At 39.7% G+C, this 23,546-nt stretch overlaps 1 protein-coding gene across 22 annotated transcripts in view; it reads right to left on the reverse strand.

Moving 5' to 3' along the window:
• FOXP1 (forkhead box P1) overlaps nt 1-23,546 on the reverse strand; it is a 494,548-nt gene that overhangs the window by 17,001 nt on the left and 454,001 nt on the right. For 19 of the 22 annotated variants that reach the window (XM_073351110.2, XM_073351096.2, XM_073351093.2 and 16 more), the window contains 5 exons: nt 23,417-23,504; nt 14,935-15,018; nt 5,799-6,000; nt 5,619-5,698; nt 4,915-5,016 (listed from right to left, as the gene is read on the reverse strand). In XM_073351110.2, coding sequence (XP_073207211.1) covers nt 4,915-5,016; nt 5,619-5,698; nt 5,799-6,000; nt 14,935-15,018; nt 23,417-23,504 — 556 coding nt within the window. The remainder of the gene's footprint in view (nt 1-4,914; nt 5,017-5,618; nt 5,699-5,798; nt 6,001-14,934; nt 15,019-23,416; nt 23,505-23,546) is intronic. The other 3 variants (XM_073351104.2, XM_073351107.2, XM_073351115.2) reach the window with 1 other exon arrangement.

Consider the following 23,546-nt stretch of genomic DNA (forward strand, 5'->3'; position numbering starts at 1 on the left):
CTACAGAGGACTCAATTTGGCAAAGAGGCATTGGGGCTGGGGTTTCTGGGGTTTCCCACAGCTGGACTAATGTGAATCAGGTGCTGAACCTCTTTTCACACCAAGTGTATGGAATAGGGGCTCAGAGGGTTAGCAGCACCCTAGTGAGAAGCCCAGTGCACCAAGTCATGTCTTCCACTGCATGCTCATATATGGAAGTTGGCTCTCATTTCTGGCAGGATACTGTACTGATTGAACTGAGCTTCTGCCAAGTACACGCCTGAGGAGGGCTCTCAGAAACATAGTGATAATCTCTCCACAAGTAGAGACACATGTTTTTTTTCCTTATAGTTGCTAGGCTCCTTTATTGGGCAATCCCAAACGAAGGTTTCTGATGGTCAGACCCAATTCTGTTGGATGTAATCCAGTCCTTCTGCAGGATGGACTCAGCAGATCACTTACATCTTCTGACTTTGGCCGAAGCCTGACTCAGTAAGACACTTCTCATGCAGACACAATCAACTGTGTCTTTTATGTCTTTGCTCTGCCCGAAAGGGCACTGAATACCTTGTTCATTAGCAAGTGTGTGCCACCCCCAGTTTTGCGAGCAACTACACAGCGGTAAAGCCACTCAGATTTGTAATGAAGCTTGTTCTCTAGTGCCAGGGCATTGCCACTGAAAGAGAATCAGTAACCAGAAGAAGGGGAGTGGTTTCCATTTGCTGGAAACATGCAGGCAAAGAAACTAAATCCATCAGCCTTGGCATCACTGATTTAGTCAATCTGGTTGACTTGTTAGTAGGCACTATGCCAAACACATAGGCATGAGTCGAGGCAACCAGGAGACTAAACACATTGTTTCCGAACATCAGGTCTGGATGATGAAAGGAGTTCTAATCAGGAATGTCTAAATCACTGTGCAAACAAAGGTTATGCAGAGTGCCTTTGTCATGTAAATTAAGAGGCAGCGTGTGTGCATCTGGGAGCCTTTTGTTACTTTTGCTAGGCAGTTTCGCTGTGTAGCTAGCATCTCCCCATAACCTATCCACACACAATAGCAACGATCCAGCATATGGACTCTCTTCTTAACAGGTCAGCACAATGTGAATATTGCCTTACGTACTCGACCCCATGCTTAAGGGGCATGTCACATTTCTGCAGTGCTAAGTCCACATACTTCTTAAGCTTCTCTACTTTGTCACCACACTGATCTGTTTGTGAGCTCATGGGGAAATCAGTCTTGGATGACTTTTTCTTCTGAACAAGGCAGGGGGTGATGCTGAATCTCTGAGAAAGTCACAATATTTGTTTGAAGAAGAGGAGTACTTGTGGCACCTTAGAGACTAACTTCATCCGATGAGGTGAGCTGTAGCTCATGAAAGCTTATGCTCAAATAAATTTGCTAGTCTCTAAGCTGCCACAAGTCCTCCTCTTCGTTTTGCGAATACAGACTAACACGGCTGCTACTCTGAAACCTGTCAATATTTGTTTGGGGTCTAACTTTTTGTACCCTCCCCATTTCATTGTGTGTATAATGTTGGGCACAATGGCTCTTTTCGACATTGAAAACATGTGAAAATGCACATTTTTCTCATGCTTTTCAATAGAAACCAGGCTGACTTCATCTGCACTCAGTCAGACTCCCTGCTCCTACACTGGGATCAGCAAACAGAGTCCTACTGATTGGCAGAGTGGCCTGCTAAGGGAACCTGACACAGGACAGGGGTTTAAATCTGTGTAACCCAAGCAAAGTTTCAGGTGCAAATGGGAATATTTTCAAGTTTGTAACAGAATATAAAATAATGATGATAGATTTTGGATCAGTTTTGCAAACGGTTACAAATATTCCCCATAGCGAAATGCAATACTGTAGCCTAATGTAGCAATTGATAAAATGCAGACAGAAAAATTCAGAAAAATGGATGTGTTGAGTTTGTAAACAGTCTCTGTATAAACAATTGAACAGAATTATCTGCATTCTTCTTTAAATAAGTGTAATGCTGGAAAAATCATTTATGATCTGATCCTGCTGTAGTGAAGCCAATGGGAGTCCTGCCATTGACTTTTAGGAGGACTGGATCTGGCTTTGACTGAATATACTTACAAAGATAAATCAAATAGTTGTACAGTGTTTGGGGAAAGATGTCTTAGCTTTCCATGTTTATATATGACCACCTGATTAGTGAGTTTATAGAGGATGGTTGTTTTTGGTTTTCCTGCTTCTGGATTCTTTCTAGTTAACAGTTTTATCTGAATAATACCCCCAACATTTCAAAGCCACACCTGCATCTTCTGCCTCCTAGCTACAATTCAGTTCCAGCAGATTACTACTCCAAAAAACAACCAAGCAAACAAACAGACATTGCCTCTGACCTGTCAGAACCAGTTGAGAATGTTCTTCTAGCGCTCTGCTTAACAGAAAAATGAGGCACTATTATTGTAAGATTATATATTTACCTTGTTAAAAAACATTTGTATGCAAGCCACTTTTTCAGAAAAAATTACCCTGAACATGCTTGAATGTATTAAATGAAAGGGTTTGTTCTTTTAATAACTGCTCAGATACTGCTGTACTGCATTTGGCGAAGTGTTTCATTTATAAGTTCTTTTCATTTATAAGTTTCCTGTTTTGTTTTGTTTTTTAAGAAGATCTCAGGTGTACTCACCCACTCCAGATCCTTACCCTACACAGTGACTAATATTGAAGAAGCTGGCCAGAGTGATATTTGAGCATTTACTGAAGATGGGCCTGAACCACAAAAGCACAAATTCAGATTTATGCTGATTCTTCAGTCAGACCTTTGGGCTTGTGAAGAACCCGAGCAGCTTCATGTCAAACCAGTCCTGGGCTGTGTTTTCAGCCGCCTGCGGTCATTGAAGGCTGGCATTAATCTGAGCAGCCATCAGCACGAAGGCCCCAAATTACTTCAAGTGGACATCCATTTTGCCAGTAGCGATGGAACCTACTGTTCATACTTTGTAAGAGCGCACACTTAACACCTAGTATTAGGGGGTCCCTGGTGTGCTCACAAGGACAAAGGTCTCCCTGGGATGCACCTTTTCTCCTTTGTAGCGGTGGGAGTCTCCAGTAAGATATCTCTCTGCCTCCTCTGCCATAGGCTCCTCTTTTGTCATCAGGTTCCCGCATACTCCATGAGCTGCAAGCATGACTCTCACTGCCCGAGACTTTTGTGAGCCTCTAGAGCGGATCTTATATACTGCACAAAACCAGTTCCAAAAAGTGGCCATGTTCACTGTTGAGATGACTAGCCAGGTGCCGCCCCCATAGCTGCAGGCAAGAATCAAAGAGGATTCTTGCTAGAGCCCTTTCTCCTGCAGCTATGGAAAAGTCCCGCTGGAGTCACTCAAGCAGCAGGAGACAAACGTATCTCTTGTAGGGCTGCCATAGCCACAGAAGATGGGGGGTGTTTGAGATAGGTGTGTGAAGAAGAACCTTGCTCAACGGACTAAAAGACAACTGAAAACTAGAGCTTTTAAAAAAGCAAGCTCTGGATAGCAGAACTCAGTTGTAAAGAAGTTTTTCCATGTCTAGAACAGGTTGACTATAAGAAGGTTCCACTTTACATATGAATATAACGTATATATCCAAATGTGTACACTTCATTTTAAAATCAGGAACACGCTGGTTCTGTAATATTTAAAGAAGTGTACACCACTAAAAACGTTCCGACACCAAACTGTTTTTCTATAACAACGTTGTCAAAACGCCCTTGAAAAGAACTTTAATTCAGGAAAATTCATTTCCTTTTTTAATACTTAGGAAGCTGCAGATGAAACACTGCTCAACTTATTCAACTAAGGTGCAGAAATCAAAGCACCAATCTCAGAGCATTTCCTAGGTACAGATGACTGAGGTGTGATAGGTGGTACTGAAATTTACAAATTTGCCCCAAGGCATTTGAATGAAAGGCAATGGAACACTGAGGAGCACACACGTGAAATACAATAAACTTTCCAATGAACCACTGAAGCAGAAGACCTCTCTAACTCCATCCTTTGAAGGAACTGTCCTGAGTTTTAGAATAAGAAAGGCAAAGGGAAAACAGCAGGTATAAGGGACATTTATCAGACCTGCTGATAAATGGAGGCAATTTGTTCAAGAACTACTGGGTTACCTGGACCAACAGAGACTACAAGCACCGAGATATAATTTTTACTCCAGTGTAAGATCCTGTTATTTGAGTCATCCAGTAGTAATCACACTAGCTCTAGAGGCTACTGTGGATAAGTTGCTATGATAACAGCTCACACAAGGGAAAGGGGTAGCCGTGAAAATGGAAACTATATAAAAAACACCTAACTGAACCACAGAACCCTACTGTAAGAATTTAAGGCATTCAATTTTTAGTTTCTTGTATCTGTTAGATTAAATGTTTTTTTCTTGGCTTGCTGCTTTAGTATTATGCCAAATTAATTTATATTTGGTGCCATAATAAACCAGTGAAGGTTATAACAAGTTTGAAGGTTAATTTAGTGAGGTACTAAGTGACTGAGAAATAACTTGTCTATACATCCCCAGAAAAGATGGCTGTTGTGGTCACACAACTAGAAAAATGAAGAGCTGTGTAACTAACAAGCTGTGTAACTGACACAATATCTTCACACTTTTTTCCTACACGTTCCTGCTGAAAAGCTAGACTTTCACTTCTAGGAGAAGCCACACAGATCAACTGGTGGCATAATCACAGAACATAAAAGCCAATAATGGGGATTCAATTAGTGGTTTTCAAAGGCAGAAGAATTTTTCTGCCAAATATCAAATTGTTCCTGCGGATAAGACACCCTGTGTGTGTCAAAACAGCCTATCTACATTTTAATGTCCATATGCCGTTACAATTTGTTATGTCATCAGCAATGTCTGTTCTGTACATGTCTAATATCAAAGGCAAGAGGCATACATGGTGCAAACCTTACCTTCCATGTCGCTGCATTGCGTCTGAAGTAAGCAAACATTCGTGTGAACCAGTTGTAGATTTCATTTAGTGTTAGTTGCTTTTCTGGAGATTCGAGGATAGCCTTGTGAAGCAAATAAAATGCATGATGATTTATGACAAAACTCTCAGCAAACACACCTACACTTTTACCTTAACGGATTAAAAAAAAAAGAGATTTGGAGCTAAAATCCAGAGGAGAGTTTCACAATGTGTTCTAAGATTAATGGCTGTATTTAACAGTTCAATGGCAAGATTCAGAATGGAATTATCTAATTGTTTTGAGTTTTTATTTCTGTTTCCTTACAGAAATATTAATTTATTAGTCATTCATAAAGCAGAATCAAAGAGAAATGCAAAACATTTCACTAGCTGATTAAAGCTCAGTAATTATTTAGAGCTCAGATTAATTCTAGGGATCAGAGATTACTGTAGCTTGTGATAATTGACTTGCCATCTTTAAACAGGCTCATTTTCACTGTTGTGTGAAATGAATTTCCTAATAATCACATCGTATTGTAATACTTAATCAAAAGCAATTATGTTATATATTGCAGTTCTCAAAACCCTTATAGAAAAGGTTTGAGCATGCCTGCATATTAAAGGGTTCTAAATCTATTTAATCTATAGGGTGGACATATAGAGACAATTTTTGAGTGAAATGTGGTTTTCGAGAACATTACTTACCTGCCTAATTAAAGATGCATACGTGAATGGTGGTCTAACCTCTGCGTTCTTATAAAATTCTTGGTTCTGAGCAAGATCTGCTAAATAAGAACAATTGTTCTGTTAATATCAGAATCAAAGCCTCCTTTGCAATTTCCAAGAGAAAACAAATAATGGCCTTTGCCATCGACAGTCATTTACCTGAAGAAATGGCCACATTGTATTTATTAGGACACCGCCTCCTGATTGGTTCAACGTTGTGCATGCTGGTGGTAGTGATGACAGAAGGTCCCTGGATGACAGGAGTGATGGGTGTAGTTGGGGTGGTCGGAGTATGAGGTAAGCTCTGTGGAGAAGCCTCAGAGGCAGTCTTTGACAGTGTAACACTTGATACCAGATTCAGCTGTTGGGGGGGAGAGAAAAGAGGGTGAGGAAAACTTTATTAGAAATTATGTTTCTTGCAAATTAAGGATTATGAAAATCGTTTCCAGATTTAATAGTGTTTGCAACCATTAAATGGAGAGAATCTATCTTAAATACTTTTTTTGCTGTAACACCTCCTTTAAAATCCATGACAGGAGGATGAATGCATAAATGTCTATATGATATATTTAAAAAAAAATATCGTAACCCAGTATACAAAAATGCTTGCTCTCAAGCTTTGAAGATTTAGGACAAAAATCCACAATTTTCAAACACCTCATTGTATATATTCATTTTAATATTTTATTTTTGTTCCATTGTTTTGCATCTAAAGCCCACACATCTCTTATTTACGAGTTAATATTCTTCAACTGATCTGTTTTTGGATATTTCTTCAAACACATCAGGTTTTAAATAAAGACAATGCTTTGTTAGGAATGCACTAGGAAGAAATGGAAGATCAGTACAACATTTGGGCTTTTTCCATTCATCCATTTTAAACGCAAATCCCAGAATGGGTTAACCCCGGAATAATTTAATTAATCACACTGCATGAAATACTGCAGTCATTAAGCCCAGCAAAAAATGACACAGTTCTTTTCTCTCCTTGGTGTGGAATGCAATTGTGCTACCTGCAGAAACTTACAAGCATGTAATAAAATGACAGCTAGCCACAAGCAGGCTTTAAAATGTGACTTCCCCAAGAACGGATAACCATATATAAATGTTTTAAACATGCACTTCTATTTATTTTATCAGTGTGCATCTGTATCATGAACCCTTTCTTTGGGCACCATTCAAAACAAGATGCTTCATTGTAATGGGTCATTCTTGAAGTACTTTAAATAAACAATATGATCCCAAACTGCTCCATCAGAAAGGGGGCCTGAGAAAAGGGCTCCTTCCAGTACTTCCACATTACTTGCCTTGAAGCATTATTGTGAACAATATTCTGGGTGAAATGCTGGCGCCAGTGAAATCAATGGCAAAATCCCATTTATTTCAAAGGGGCCAGGATTTCACTCTGTTTATTTGCAATTAATATTCTTTGCCTGACATTAAACACTGCCAAATGAAGCTGAGGCATGCGCGTGGCATTGGCTGCTGTCGGAAGACAGGATATTGGGCTAGATGGACCTTTGGTCTGAGCCAGTATGGCCGTTCTTGTAAAGACATGCCCCAAAACATCCATAGGACTCCTTATTATTGTTCTTGACATGAAAGTAACGAGATAAGAACACTCACATTAGCATGTCTCAAACATTAGTAGCTACCAGTAATTGCTCTCTTATAAAAAATAAATAACAGAATTTGTCCAAAACAAACTTGGAGGGGCAAAAAAGCTTTCTAATGTTATAGAACGGATATCAACACAATACACCAATAACCCACAAGAAGGGTTCAAGTGAACAAAACAAACTGTTCCTGCGTCTCTGTTTTGAATGTGAAGTACAGAAAGCTCAAGGAAATGTTTGCCCCAACAGCATAACACAGGGAAGTGTTATGTAGATGGAACTGTATATACTGTCAGTTCAAGTACTGATCCAAACAAATGAGTTTGTGAGAAGCAGATCTGAAAACACACATCTCTTCATGAAGCTAGAAAGTCTCTTCTCAGAATGGAAAATATTTAACACTTCAAGGAAATGCAGGATTATATGATCCCGGTGGGGGAGAGGACGAAGGAGACTAGAAAAGGCAATAAAATATATGTCCTGAGTTCTTGAAGAGTCATGCAATGAAGTGAACCAATAAATACAGCTCAAAGTACCTGCTATGTTAGTATTTAAAAGGGTGTGGTTCATGTTTTTAAATATTACTTATACAATATAACAGGTTTCAGAGTAGCAGCTGTGTTAGTCTGTATTCGCAAAAAGGAGTACTTGTGGCACCTTAGAGACGAACCAATTTATTTGAGCATAAGCTTTCGTGAGCTACAGCTCACTTCATCCACTGAATGCATCCGATGAAGTGAGCTGAAGCTCACGAAAGCTTATGCTCAAATAAATTGGTTAGTCTCTAAGGTGCCACAAGTCCTCCTTTTCTTTATACAATATAGTGTGAGAGTGAAACCAAGTCATTTTGTGGCCTGTTTAGATTTAAGTACACTGGATAGGGGTACACATATAGCTATGTCCCCTTGTTATCCATCTATTACATATAATAAAAGGAGTAATAATGACCATAATAGTACAACTGACAGGTCTCACCATGAAATACAATCTACTGTATTTAATCTCAGTTTCTAAATGGACATTTTAACAGTCCAATAACTGCAAGGAAATCTGCATCAATTTTAAGTGCCCCTCTACACCACATGCTCAGGAGACATTCTCTTCCGTTGGAAAGATCACTGATACTGTTTCATCTTTACTGCCCGAACTACTCCATTTTGAAAGAATTAGATTCCTTTTAATTGTTTAAAAACTTAACATTTAATCTGTTTCTACTAGAAAACTGCAAAGAAAGACTCTGCAAAGGTCAATGTTCTCTGCTTAAAAAATGTGAATTGAGTTTAATTTCTTTACGCTTTCAGCGTAGGTAGCGACTAGAAATAAATACAGAAAGAGAGGAAGAGCAAAGAGAGGGGCTTTAACGGGGTTGACAAATGACACTGTGATTCACACCCACTGCTGGGCTGCCACTAATAAGCTACAGAGGAAGCAGCCAATCTCAGCTAATTACCAGATAAAATTGTATTGTACGGACTCTAATTAGGAGATGCTTATGGAGGTGATCTAATGATTAAACACTGCATTCGAATGACCCCACCATCAATGTGCAGTGGTGCAAGATGTCACTGGAATATTTTGTAGAAACAGTAATTTTATTTCAAGGAGGGGAGGCAGTAATATTTGTAATAATGGCTATGAGGTAAACTAATTAAAAGACAGTTCCTAAAGGAAGACTGTGGCTTTGAGCAGCTGTGGCTGTTCCAAAACAAAGTGCCAAATCTCAACAGAGGAGCTGCAGTCAAGTGGAAAATTTCTGCCTGACCTCTGCTCCTGCTATTAATTTGCAGGAAAACTAATGACACATATACATATTCCCACAAAATTGTTCTAATTGCTAATTTGCCAAAGGAGCCCGGTTTCCAAATTAAACATGACTGCAGTCTGTGAGGAAAGAAAGAACAAAAAGCTGGAACACTGTGCGCATAGTGTGTTTCACCTCGGACTGCCATTTGTATGACTGAACCAACAAGCTAATGAAACGCCGACCTTGTCAATTGCCAGAGAAGTTTTACTTTAGATTTTGTTTGATGACACTATCTCTTGCTTTTGGAGGGGCCTGAGCCTTACTGGTTATGGTGACAAAAGCATGTAATGAGGCAAAGGGAAGAATATGCTCAACCATCTACATTTTTAATGCTCAACATGCTGCTTTCATTGTTTTCTTTAAAATGTAGACTTAAAAATTAATTGTGTATTAGAGCAAAATAACAAATTATGAATGGTGTTGATTTTGTTGTAATCTTAAAATATTTATCTTTATTGTAAATGATTAAATCTTAATATCATCATCATCATCAATTAGGAATGAAGACGTGTCTAAGCTCTGTGCTTCTGGCTGCTAAAGATGATTATGCAGGGCAAAGATCAGGAAGGGATTGTAGTGGGAGGATTTCTTTTCCTGATGGAAACTCTATGGAATTCCTCTGTTTGCGCTTTCTATTTAAAAACAACTTGCTCTGATTAGAAAAAGTTGTTCATGCCAAGATTGGATACGACAAGATTCCCACATTCTGCCATTTTTTGACGAGGTATCATTTTTGCTGCAGGGTACTGAATGCTAGTCACCAAGCTGGCTTCTTTAATGAGTACTGTTCTTTGCATTTACAATTGGACACACAACCTGCTAGGCACTGTCCAAGAACATCAAACACAGTCCCTGCCCCAAAGAGTTAAGCCATTCAGTAATAACCCTTGTAATAAGGGAGTATTTCTCCCTAGAGTTTCTGTTTTTGAAATATCTGTTTTAAAGGCCTGTAGTTTTGCAAATTCCACTACTGAAGGGTTTTACAATACGGGTATCTCACACCTCTCTAATCTAATCATCATAAAGGCCATCATTGTGTCAGTGTCCAGTATTCTGCCTGGCTTTTTATTATTATTAACCTTTACTTTCAAGAAATAGCTTTTTTTCTCCCTTTTAAAGATGCTGACTGACTCAACAAGAATTCATATTATATATATAAACAAGCCAGAGAGGTAACCCTCTCCTTCACCCCATAAAAATAGATTTCTATTAAGTGGCTCTCCCATTAAGACTCACTTTGATTTCTCTCCATGTAAACAGATTACATAACAACAGTGGCTGCAAATAAAGAATCTGAAACATTTTAAAAGAAAAAAAATGAAAGTGTCACAATGGGGCCGTACCTACTGCTTTAGGGCATTGATTTTTCTGTTGTTGGTGCTGCCACTCTGATCACAGCTGAAATTGATGAAATAACTGCACAGAGTTTCTGGACTTTAATCACCCTGGTGCAGAGACTGCTGAAGGTGGAGGGAAGTGGGGGTGCAGAGCATCAAGCTTTGTTAAATTCTGTGTCTTCCTGTACTATTTCAGCCTGGACAGATTACTGTATTAGATGTAGGATCTGGCAGGCAACAATCGCTTAGCAGGTGTTGTTATTGGCAGGGATACTAAGGAAACCCAAGTTGAGGAGTGGGACTTAATGAAAAACAGTATATAAAAACAGCTTTTGTGTGTTGTACTTGAGAATCTCTTTTTATTGCTGCATATCATTATTTTTCAAACTATAAGTACAGCTACAGCAGCTAAAATGCTCAGTCATTACCTAAACAGTTAAAAGGCTATTTTATTGCAATAATTTGTTTTCACAGTTGCTAAAAACAGTATTTAAAAACAATTGCAACTGCTATGGTTAGAGTAAAAGAAAATATTATTAAAAAGGAATATCTAGCAGTGCATTTCATTTCAAATGCCAACAGTTTCTTTAAAAATTTTATGTCAGTTTCTTAAAGATGGATGTTCTACCTAGTGCATAGAACGTCTTGTTGGTCAGAAGAAAAAGAACACAGTTTTTTTCCCTCCTGCCTAGGTAGTGGCTCTTTGATGTTTAGTTAATACCGCAAAGCAGATCAAGCTTCTGATTTATTCTATTATGCTGACCTCCGACATGAATGAAAATGGTGACCTTAACAGCAAAACTAGAATAAAAAATTCTTAATAGCTGTTGTGGTAGTTGTTTTTTTAAACACTCCAAAAATCTCCACCTCTATACAATACATCACAGCATATTCCCCCAGGTCAACTGAATTCATTTTGAACTATTTAAATCTCAGCAATGGGAGTTATCTCATGTTCTTTAAGCAGTAACCTATGAAGTACTTCTTTTCTTTTCAAAATGTTACACACTTGGGCATCTCAATTATAAAGTCACAATTAGACACCTTTAAACAGTGTATTGATTATTACTATTACAATGTCTCTGTATCTCCCCTCCCTCTCTTTGCCTCCAACCCTAGCTTTCTCCCCATAAGTCCTCCCAGCAGTAGGGCCCAGAATAATGTGTATTTCTCGCAGTGTATAGCACACCCAACGAAGGCTGCTCCAGAGGAATGTGCTGCATGTACAACTGTCTGCCTTCAGTTTGGGTCACGATTTAGCACAGGACTTAAGCACACTGACTTTAATATGACTGAAGTGCTTTGCTGAATTAGGACCTTGGTGATTTGTTACAGCTAAAAAAAACCCACATGATCATGCCACTGTCTTCCAAGATATCAATTATTCCAAGGTGCTAAAGCAATCTAAAGACTGACACACGTTCCTTAACATGACTAGACCTGACAAGTCGCTGTTTAACAGGGTTACGTTGAATGCACAGAGTTGGACTGGGGTCTGAACAGTCCAAAAATACTGTACTAATTGATGTGCTATAGCTAAAAAGGGCAAGATTACAACATTGGCCAGTGTGGAACACAAATGGCAGCCAAAGAGCATTCAGTTTTAAGAGCCTTGCAGTATAATGGTTTGCTCTCCGTTTTGCCATCTAGTTAAGAACTGTTTAAAAATAAGCATTAAGAGCTTTTAAATAGACAAAAAATACTTCCCATAAGCTTTCCATGCAGTCACTAAAAAGTTGTAATTTCAAATCCCAGTTTATTGCTATGTTTGGATCGGTAGCGACTCCTTTAAAATCACAGATGTACCAAAAATATATTAATCTGAACATACACCTTGCATTAGTTATGGTGGGGGAATAAAATTAATTACTGGATGTAAAAAATACTTTGCACTGCAGTAATGGTCATCAGATCTTTTTTACCGAAGTCCTACCCCACTGAGTTAAAAGGACCGAGGTCTAGCACAGTCTCTGTGATGCCTGTGTATTTTTTTTCACAAGGAAAGCACAATTTATGCAAAACACTATTCTGCTACGTTTTATAATTAATTTTCAAAATGCTTCACCTATACATATTTTAACAATTTCTGATTTATCAGATGGTATCTATAATAAATTTTTCTATATTTCAATAAATGAAAAGAAGACAGTTTCAATCCAACAACAGAGTGTCACACAATATAGGCCTGTCAGGCACCAATTTTTACTTCTAACATGTAAGTTAAAGGATAAGGAATTTATAATGCTGCCTGTGAACGAAACCACTTTTCATACACAAATGTGATTTTTTTTTCAAAGGGTAATACAACAGTACATTTACATAAACTAATCCAAACAATCTATGTATTTGACAATGGCAAACCTCACACAGACTGCCTATTGTTGGTTTACATCTTGGAGTTCTTTATGTTGGCTTGTAACACTGCTCTAGCTGTCAAAGGTTTGACTTGGACTCTAAATAAATGGTTATAGAAGTGCTGTGCAGCGATATTGGACTTCTTTGCAAAAGAAAACCTGCTGTGTATGAATTCAAAAGCTATTAATTTTTCAGTCAAAAATATTCATGCCTATTTCTTTTAATAAAGAAACACTGTGCTGAGCAACGGAGAGATAATGTTGACTAGTGGTACAGAATTTTCAATAGAGCAGTTAAAAATAAATTTAGTGGGAGGTCCCCATCAAAGCTATAATTTTCCAGAATATAAAACATTTTTTTTAATACTAATCAAGACAGCCCATTTTTCCCCATTGGTTTTTTTTTTTTCTGATGCTTTTGCCTGTTTATTGGCTGCTTAACACTAATCTGCATGGCGACACCAACTGGTACCTTTGTAGCCTACAACACAAATGAAAGCTTACTGCCTCTTGATACTGAGCGCTGATCACTAGCTGCACAGCACTTGTCTTCTTGCGATTACCTCCCTTTAGTTTTTAATCCTTCCTCCAGAGGGGCACTGTTGCTATGAAAAGTCTCTCAGCAGAATGCTTTGAGACTCCAGCGATTATTCCACTCTTAATTTTTAATCCAGTAGGATGGATAGAAACCAAACCCCCTTCTCTGCATTCTGCTGGGTCTCTAGTCCACAACATAGTAAAGCATGCACATTCAGTCTAATGAGATCTGAAGGATAGGAAGAGTTATTTCCAGGTACTTTAAGTAGTTTCTTTTTGTGATCATCCAGATCCATTGGATTAAGCAATTTTAGGAATCTCTGGAAGGGCTATATTCACCACCCTCAATCTTCCTCCAAAAGGCATTGCTGAAATTGAGTTGGACTCCTGCTCCTATGCTATTGAATACTCTGCAATTTTCTTTCTAGTACCTCTCTATCCACTTCTGCAGCCATTTATTTCCAACTACATGGAAACTGAGAAATTCTTCTCTAGTAAAAATGGATGTGCAAAGTGTTTAATGATTTTATGTTCTCTATCTCTGTAATGTGTTCTGTTTCAGACATTAATTTTGTCTACCAACTGCATCTTGGCAGGCGACCATATTTGCTGGGTTAATAGTCTGACTCCTTTTTATTTCTATCACCATAAATCATAAACGTGGATGGGTGTGTGTTTGCTTTATTTATAGAAAAATAAAATCAGTCAAAACAGATAAACCAATACTTGGCCATTACGCTGCATCATTGCATATTGATTAAAATGGCTAGTACTAACTATAGATTGTCGACACTCAATTAATTTTCACACAATGACTAAAAGCAAAATCAAATAAAGGCAGTGTACCTTTAAATCTTACAAATCTTAAAATCAAGAAGCAAAGCACTCTCCCCATTTTGAATAATCATGTGAAGTTATGAGGAAGATTTTTTAGCATTATGCTGATATGAAAAAACAACAACTGAAGTGCAATTTGCTTCAGGGAACAAGGTGCTAGATTTGCCTTTTACAGGTACCACCAGTTGGCTTTGACTATTGGACTCTCTTTACCTGTAAGACCAACATTTTATAAAGTGCAGCCTGTAAAGTTTATCCCTTTCACAAGCTATTTCTGAGAGCAAGTTGGATAAATAGGGTTTTCATGGACTGTAAGTACTTTAACAACTGACACTGAGTGATCCTGATTTTGTTGTTTATTATCATCATTGAAACGTACATGCAACTAGAGTCTACAGTATCTGAGCCTAGGATAGGATCACAGTAAAAAGTGAAATTAATATCCTAAATACAATATAATTTTACCTTGAGCACTAAAACCATTCTGGTCCAAATGCTCCTTTGGGTCACATGCAAATTCAACTTACCTAGAGGGGATTTATATGCATATACATAAGGGTAGAAAAAGGCCCAATGTGACATTTAAAGTTAAGACTAGTTTTAAACCCCTTGAAGAAAAAAGATCATGGGAAAATTGGGTTTATGTGGCAGTGAATATTCAAAGCCGACCAACTAGCGATGCAATTTTTGTCTCTTCATTTTGACAGTCTTTTAAAGTAGGCCACACTTTGTATTATGCTCTGAGGTGGGAAACAGGAAGAAGAGGTTGTTGTGAGGCTTTGTTCTGTTTCTGCACAGAACAGTACTTACAGGCTGAGGGGTGGCTTTTGGTTCAGTTGACTTCACATGCAGGTGTGTCATCATAGCTTGCAGGCGCTCTTTGTCTTTTGCAAGCTGAAGAAAAAAATGCTCTGTTACTTCTATGAATAAAATCCAGAATTCTGCTTATTCCTAATTCAACAGCTGGCACCACAGACATGACAAAACAGGTTTATTGCTTGGTAGTTTGGAAATTGTATACGGTCTTTTCTGAAGTCGAACTAACTCATGGTGCTGGGTGTCAGTATTTTCCAAAGCAAAACACATTAGCCCTTGAGTGAGGAGTGCTAGACCTGCTGGCACCAAGGGGGTCACTGCAGCCCTGACAGCTAGAAGACAATAGTGAATCAAGTTTATTAACCAATCCTATTCACGCTCAGAAGGCAAAGCAAAAAGCAAATTATACATCTAACCCTCAAATTCAAATATTTTCTTGCTTTAACATAACTTGCTTCCCCTACCACCACCAAAAAACAAAACAAAAAACAAAACCAGAAAATAGAAAAGAGCTTTTCTGTCACATACAGCTCAGGCGGTGCGTGGAGCAAGCAAAGCAGCAGGAGTCGTGAAACCACGTGAGGCTGCCTCAGAGAATCAGAACAGGCAGCTTAAGCTCTAAAAAATAGTGTGCTTATTTAATGAAGACAAACATTTCGTAAAATCAGAGTGACTTACTACTCCCTTATAATAATAGTATATAGCTCTTATAGAGCACATTTCATCAGTAAGGTCTCCAAGTGCTTAGCCAAGGAGGTCAGTATCATTTTCCTCATTTGACAGATGAGGAAACTGAGGCACAGGGGGGGATGTGACTTGCCCAAGGTCACCCACCAGACCAGTAGCAGAGCTAGGAGAAGAACCCAGGGCTCCCGAGTTCCAGTCCAGAATTGTATCCACCAGGCCATACTGCTTCTGGAAGGTGGGGTAAAAACTGGAGCAAGGACAGTATTAACTCAGGGCAGAAATTTAAAATGGCATCCCCTTAGCACATGTCTTGAACCAACAGGCTAGGAAAGTGCAACTATATTAGGAACTATTTTAATAGTGTTCTGTCCCTTAGTGTCAACTGAATACTGTTCAAACCAATCCAGAACACATAACGCTTTAGGAATGCTTCTTTTGCTCTTTCTGATTCAGTCATGACACCGGTTGTGAGCATTGGGGAAAACAGTTCTATTCTGCACATCATGTGTAAACACGTGCCCCCCCCCCCCATAATGATATGCTTCAGTTTTCTTTAAATTTTCTACTGAAATCTCCACGCAAGTCACAGTTTGGTTGCTTGGACTCTCACGTTATACTTCCTTGATTAAGTTTTTTCTTTGTATACAAGCTGGTTTGTGAATACATTTAGAATGCAATGATCAGACTGTAAGCTTGCTGTTTTGGGGGACCTCAAAAGCTCTCTGTGTAAAAAGTATCTTTTCCCAACTATACTCTACATCAGTGTTTCCCAAACTTGGGACGCTGCTTGTGCAGGGAAAGCGGTGGTCAGCACGTCCCTCGGCCTGCGCCGCTTCCCGCAGCCCCCATTGGCCGGGGACAGCGAACCGCGGCCAGTGCGAGCCGCGATCGGCCGAACCTGCGGTCACGGCAGGTAAACAAACCGGCCGGGCCCCCCAGGGGCCTTCCCCGCACAAGCGTCGTCGCAAGTTTGGGAAACGCTGCTCTACATAATAACAAAAGTAACATATACTAAGAATAGAAGTAAAAGGGGCTGTAATTACTACACATGCCCAATAAACGAATTCCTATTTTCTTCAATGGCGTTTAGATCAGGCCCACGAAACTGAGAGTTTTCTCACATATTCATTATTAAGACTGACTTTTGCTCTAGAAAATCCAAATTCCTGGTGCCAAGAGGAGAAAGCTAATCACATTCCAGGGAAAGTTTAATAAACCCGCCCTCCTTATCAGAGTCATCTATTTAGAATAGTAAAACTGGGTTAAATGAACGTACAAGAAAACTCAGCCATAAATCCCCATTCACTACATTACAGTTAAGGGTGTGCCAATCTGCCCAAGGGGAGGGGTTTCTAACTGTGTGCCAAAATGTCATGGTGGCTTGAAACTTGGCATATAAGGTTTCAAAGAGGAATTTACAGGAGAAAATTCAACGTAACCGTCTGGTTTTGCGCTTTTAGAACACAAAAGTCACTGGGATTTTCATGACTTTTTTTTTTTTTTTTTTTGGAGGAGCACTGGGTAGCTCAGAGGATTGGCGTTTGATATATGGAATCTTACAACACTGGATCAAGCAGTACAAATCTGATTGTTGATAGGTTGTAGGCAAACACTGTTTCCTTCTGAAGGAGGTTCTCCAGCCTGAGGGGCAAGGCTTGAGGTTTCAGTTCAGGTCACAGCGGACAAGAGCCCATATTGAAAAACAACCTTCACCTATCATACCGTTTCCAGCAGTCTCAGCAGCTAGGCTTTAACATGGAAATTCAATATCCCAGAGAGCCTGGGCCTGTTTTCAATGACCCCACCACATCTGAGGGCTTGTGATGGGAAAAAACTTTTGTGCAGAAGTCCTCTCTGTGAGAGCCAATGCCAGAAAGGGAGAACGACAAGGCCCGAAGGAGGTACAAAGAGACTCCTGTGTCTATAGCAGATCCTTTGAGATCTAGCAGCCAAATCCCCTGGATGTTCCAACGAGAGGTAGGGAGCCAATCTCACCCTCCTGGTCTAGTGGAAAATCCTCCCGATGTCTTCCTGTGGTCTTTTCAGAGGAAGTGGGGGTCCGACCCACCATTTACATTAATGTATATCAAATCATATCAAACCAATGAATGCTTTTAGTCTCAATGAAGGGTGGCTGTGTGATTTTCCATTCTGAATCATTTTATTTTTTGATTAGCTGGGCATGTGAGCTGCCTGCAGTTTAGTCTGCACACTAATCTTCACTCAGTGGACTAAACATTGCAGCAGATCGTTATTTTAGAAACAAAATAAAATAAATATTCCCATCAAAATCAAGACCTGAAAACTGTCTGTGTGCGACATGGCAGTGAAAGCAAAGAATGTGCAGTTTTCTAACACCTAGCACAAGGGGGAAACCCAAACTAGATTCTTTCTGCATCCCATTGTCCCCCATGGCACAGTACCTTTCATTCTGATCTGGAAAGGTCCTTATTTTTATTGTTCTCCGTCACCTTCTTAGCATGCTTTTAATGCAGTATTTGGTGGATGAATTCTGTTAAAGATCTTCTTGACATTTCAGGCAGACACATACTAATATTTTGTCATAGTCTGGGAATTTGAATGCTCCCACAGTTAAGGCAGGAGTTTAAATGATGAAAAATAGAAGTCTCTCGCTTTCACAGCAGCAAATGGAAGTGAAAAATCCCAAGAATTTCTTTAAACTGCTTTCCATTAGGTCAGGAAGCAGGAGGATACAAGACCATAACTCCATTAGTACCACCCCACCATTCAGTTAGATCATTCAAAAGAAGTCATGAGGGCTTGTTAGGCCACTGATGTGAGGAAGCTCTCATCAGTGAGGCACTGACTAGGGCTCTAAAGGTCTGGAAAAGGGGACTATTAGTGGTTTTTGCAGGAAAATGCACTTGATTACTAACAGCATTCTTTGGGAAAGAATTGTTATGCACAGAAAATAAACTGATCAGCATTACTTTTAAATGGGCCCTATTCTGACTTTTCAAAGCTACTTATAAGCATTGTTTGTTTCCCTGATGATCTCCTGTGACAGGAGATGAATACATTAGCTCTGTCAAACTGTGCAAAGGTCATCCAAAGTGCCCTGCTGTACATTAGCTTCTCAGTAGCACTTGACTGAAGGTGCATTTAAATGCATATTCCAAATGTGTAGGGGGTAAGATCCACTCCCCTGACTTCAGCACTAAACCAGATTACTCTGATAGAGGAAGGTGGGGAGAAGGAATCCACCCTCATAACCCAGGGGTACAGGTCAACTCCCAAAATATTGCCTCCCCTGCCCCAACACTCACTCTTTTCCCCTATGTCCATCTCATTGTTCCTGTCTGCAATGCTATAAAATCATTTAGACTTCAAGGGATCATCTGGCACTTCTCTACACTGGGGCAAGACTGAAGGCATGTCTTCACTAGCAACGTTAAAGCCCTGCAGCGGCAGTGTTTTAACCCACGTGGCTGTGTGGTCATGGCACCCGTGCTGGGAGAGAGCTCTCCCAGTGCTGTAAAAAACCCACCCCCACGAGGGGAGTAGCTACCAGCGTGGGTGCACTGTCGACACCGCCATTTTACAGCGCTGAAACTTGCAGCGCTCAGCGGGGGGTTTTTTCACACCCCTGAGCGAGAAGGTTGCAGCGCTGTAAAGTGGCAGTATAAGACAAGGCTTGAGTTCAATAGCTCCAAACCATCCCTAACAGGTAAGTGTCCAATCTAGCTCTGAGTACCTGCAAGGGCAGTGGCTTCACAAATTTCCCTTAATCTTCTAATTCTGAAGTATTAGCTAGTATTTCTATTAGATTTTATAAGGTGCCGCTCACCGTGGTGCTCAAGTGCTGCTTTAAATTAAAGCTTCTCCTAAATCTAGGACAAACGCACACAGACAGGTCACTGGACACTTCAGGAGAGGGAGGGCGGAAAGAGGACACACTGCTGATCAGGATATGGACACTGTGCCAGGCACAGAGAGGCCAGCCCAGGAGAAAGTGCCATGAGCATGGGAAATGGGAGATGAAGAGGAAGACTAGGTGCACAGGGTGGGGTGGTAAAGGGGAGGAGAGAGGGTCTTGAAAATAGGGACAAGGATTTTAGATAATAAGCCACTAACCTATCGTCATTTTTCTTGCTCTCCTCCAAACTCTTTGAATCTAATCTGGTGCCCCAAAATGAAAGCACTTCTTCAACTGAGGCCTAGCTAAACAGAATGGCATGTAGCTTGCTTGTATTTATACCTTAATCTCTTACTCTTCCTTCATTCCCAGCTACTCAATTCTTTCTCTGCAGTTCCCCTAATGAATGGTGATCATGTCCACACGGTTTCAATCATGTAAAAATACCAGAAGACTTTGCAGCTTGTGGTATTTCAAGTATGTTTGTGATGGAGATACTGTGAGACCAAAGATTCATGATATTTCTGTCCAAATACAAATCTGACTTGATAGTTAGTTAGTTTGAACATTCGTCAAAAAAGCAAGAACCCTCACTTTGTTTAAGCTGCACTGGATATCTCTGTATGTGTATGTTGACAGAATATTATACATAAGATTAACAATAGTAAGAGTGAAATCGAGAGAGAAAATCAAATTTGGATCCATTACACTCAAACCAAATATAATACTTAGCCTTAAAGCTCAGTTACAAAATTAATTCTAGGAAAAATAATTTAGAAGAGCTATTCCTGATGAGACAGTCAAGAAATTTAATGGATGCAGTCAGAAAAGTACAAAATCACAATTCAGATTCCCAAGACGCTTCAATGAAGGGGCACCGCCGGATGACATCAGATGGTAGGGTAATACTTAATCTACAGCACACATGTGGCTCCTCAAGAGTTTGCAGAAATGGAGCAGTGCTCCACTTGTTCAGGCTGTTTCAGGGCGAGCAAGCAGATGGATGATCGCAGGAGTGTGAGGCAAGTGTCAGAAGAGCTGAGCATATGGTCAGTTGATTTGGGTCCCACCCCTCACAGAAACAAGAAACAGTATTATCATGATGATACAGTGATACTGCCTCTCCCTACAAGGAGCCACATCTGGAGCGTGGACGAGAAAAGGGACACGTCGGGTAGATATACCCACCACCTGTGCAAGAAGGACTCGGAGGATATTCTGCATCGAATGGCATCTCAGAGAGCCACAAACCAAAAGTAGTATCATGCCGTGGTATCCTATGGGCAAGTTTCCATTAAAAGCATGAGGAAGTTGCAATATGATTATGCGACATAATTTCCCCTAGGTTCAGCCACTGTAACACAGTAGGTCAAATCCTACCCTCTCTCCAGTAAGGTAGTATGGGGCAGAAGTCAGGGCAGAATTTGGCTCATTGCCAAACCCTCATCATTTTGTGTCACTCTACAAGCCCATTTCTTGGCAAAGTTGCACTCTAGCACTTTGAGTACCAATGGGGTCAACTGGTTTGGTAACGGGACACCCTGCCTTCCCTCTCTAGGTCACAGAGCTCAAATCCATACATGGCAGTACTGGCTGAGTTTTGTTACTGCTTCATAGTCGTTTGATAGCCATGTAAAACATGAGCTTAGTCTGACTGTCCAAATTCTAGTGGGCTAGGTGACTACATAGCAAATGGTACTGTTGGGCCAGCCCTCTATTCCGTTAAGGCTTTTTACAGAACAGTCCAAACCTAGATTAACGAGTTGCTGGAGGAACTCCCTGATTACTCTGTGTAAGGGAATCGTTTGGTAGCAAACAGTCACTGTAGCAGCTCATATGACAGCGCCCTCCTCCTGACTGGATTTTCTTTTAAGACTCAAACCACTGATAACTCCTACTCTTTATAGCTTTGACCCAATATGTTTTGCAAAAATGACTAGTACTTCTCTCTCTAATCCCATCACTGATGGTAATAGAAGTCACTACTTGAGGAATAGGTTTAGTCTATGCCCATGAATATTGTCTTTGCTACACTAACATCTAAGGGTCGTTTCTCTTCTGGTCTCAGTTTCACTCTGTTTTCAAGATGCAAGCGCAAATGCCTGATCCACAAGACCCTAATGCATCATATCTATTGCTTATGGGTCTATAACAAAACAATGAACTTTTAGCTAAGATCAAGCGTAATATCATTTAAATATGGGAGATGTATCCTATCAGGGACTATATCCTGCCCTTTCAGAGAATGGACTGGGAGCTAAGAGGTCTCTTCCAACACTATCATACCTCGGATCATCATTCACTCATTATGATCAGTGCTCCTGTAACTAAAAAAGAAGTGCCAGAATCCACTTCCAGTTAGTGATCGTACTGGAAGGGTACCATTTCCGCTCCCAGAAAGAGTGCCAGAGTGGTGGTCTGGAGCATTTCAGCATGACTCAAGCCCTGACGATGATTAGTATTATGTCATGCCAATCAATCTACCACAATATTGTCACATGATTATAAAGCACTAGCAATCAAAAACCACCTATACCTTGTTCAACTCTTCATGCAGGGCTTCATCCTACTGTCCCCTAGGCAATACAAACTCCTGTTGACCACAGGACTGAGCTGTTGTATTCATTTGGATGGAATAAGTGGGCTACAGGTGTTAACATAACCCAGTCATTAATCTAAATTAATACAACAGAGCCTATAATGTTTTTCAGGCTACAACCCAACCTAGGTTTACCTACAGCATGACTGTTACTGCTCCTTGGTGAAAGATTATCTTATATCTCAGTCCACAAGTAAGACTGTAGATTTTTATTTTTTTTAATACCCAGGAAACTTGTTACTGTAACAAACCATTTCTCACAGCCATTTCTGCAAGACTCTGCTATTTTACGACTAGTAGTTTGATTTTTATAAAACTTGTATTAAAATAGTTTATATCACTTCAGCTAATAGTGGAAGACTGTCTTGACTGCAGTGTTACTGAAAGTAAAATTTAGGAATATCTATGAAAGAAAAATGCTAATTTGTAAGATAAGAAGATAAAAGGGATTTTTTAAAAAATGGTTATCTTGAAAAGTAACAACAAAAAAGTTTAAGTGTGTTTTTGCTGATTTTTCTCTACAACTATTTGAAGCTATAAATGACTTAACTCAGTAAAATTCCAAATGTAATTATCTTCTGTACTTAGCCCGAGGCTTTCCATATATCTCTACATTGCTGCCTTGCATACAAAATAGGTTTTTCAATGGCTGGTAACTATATAACGTACAACATTGTTTTAATTTCCCCTCCTTTGCTAACCTCTTGACTACACACAGTCAAAGTTGCCCAGCTAGAGCAGTGAGGCACAGGGCGATATAAAGAACTCAAAAGCATTTTTAAAAGGCAGTTACATAAATGGGTCATACCTCTGCAATTGCACATTTTAATACACTCAAATTCGACCCCCCCCTTTTTTTTGCACTTAAACTCATTTGCCACAAAAAATAAAAAAATAACGAGACAGTATTATTAGTATATGAGAGACCACCAACACACCAGTTCAGGCAGTGTTTTGAAACAAACATTGATCATTTCCTCCATGCCAGGAACTCTAAACGATGGGGAAGGTATTCCATTCCCCCCTATTTCTCCCTGTCCCCCGGCCCCTCCCAATTTGAGAATAAAATGCATTAGACACATACTGATGGATTCCCAATCAGTCAGCCTGTTTAAGCTTCCTATTTCTTTTAAAGTTACGGTTTAGAAAAGAGGAAATGAATCAGCAGTGTCTTTGACGGTTTTTAAAACTACTACAAGTAGGTTTTGAAAGCTTGTTTTCAATCATAGTGGGCAAAGCAGAACTCATTTTATTGCTGCAGAGAATTGGATTTGATCAGTACTGAGGTAATATTAAAATAAATTTCATTTTACCTGTAGCTCTAACTGCTGAACAACCTGCATTTGTACTCTACATTGGGCTGTACTTCTATCATCCAGCGCATGCTCATTGTTGAGATGTCTGTAACAATACACAGAAAATCATTAAGTGAAATGGATAAAC

The sequence above is a fragment of the Lepidochelys kempii genome, chromosome 7 (assembly GCF_965140285.1).
Source record: "Lepidochelys kempii isolate rLepKem1 chromosome 7, rLepKem1.hap1, whole genome shotgun sequence".
NCBI classification, from domain to species: Eukaryota; Metazoa; Chordata; order Testudines; family Cheloniidae; genus Lepidochelys; species Lepidochelys kempii.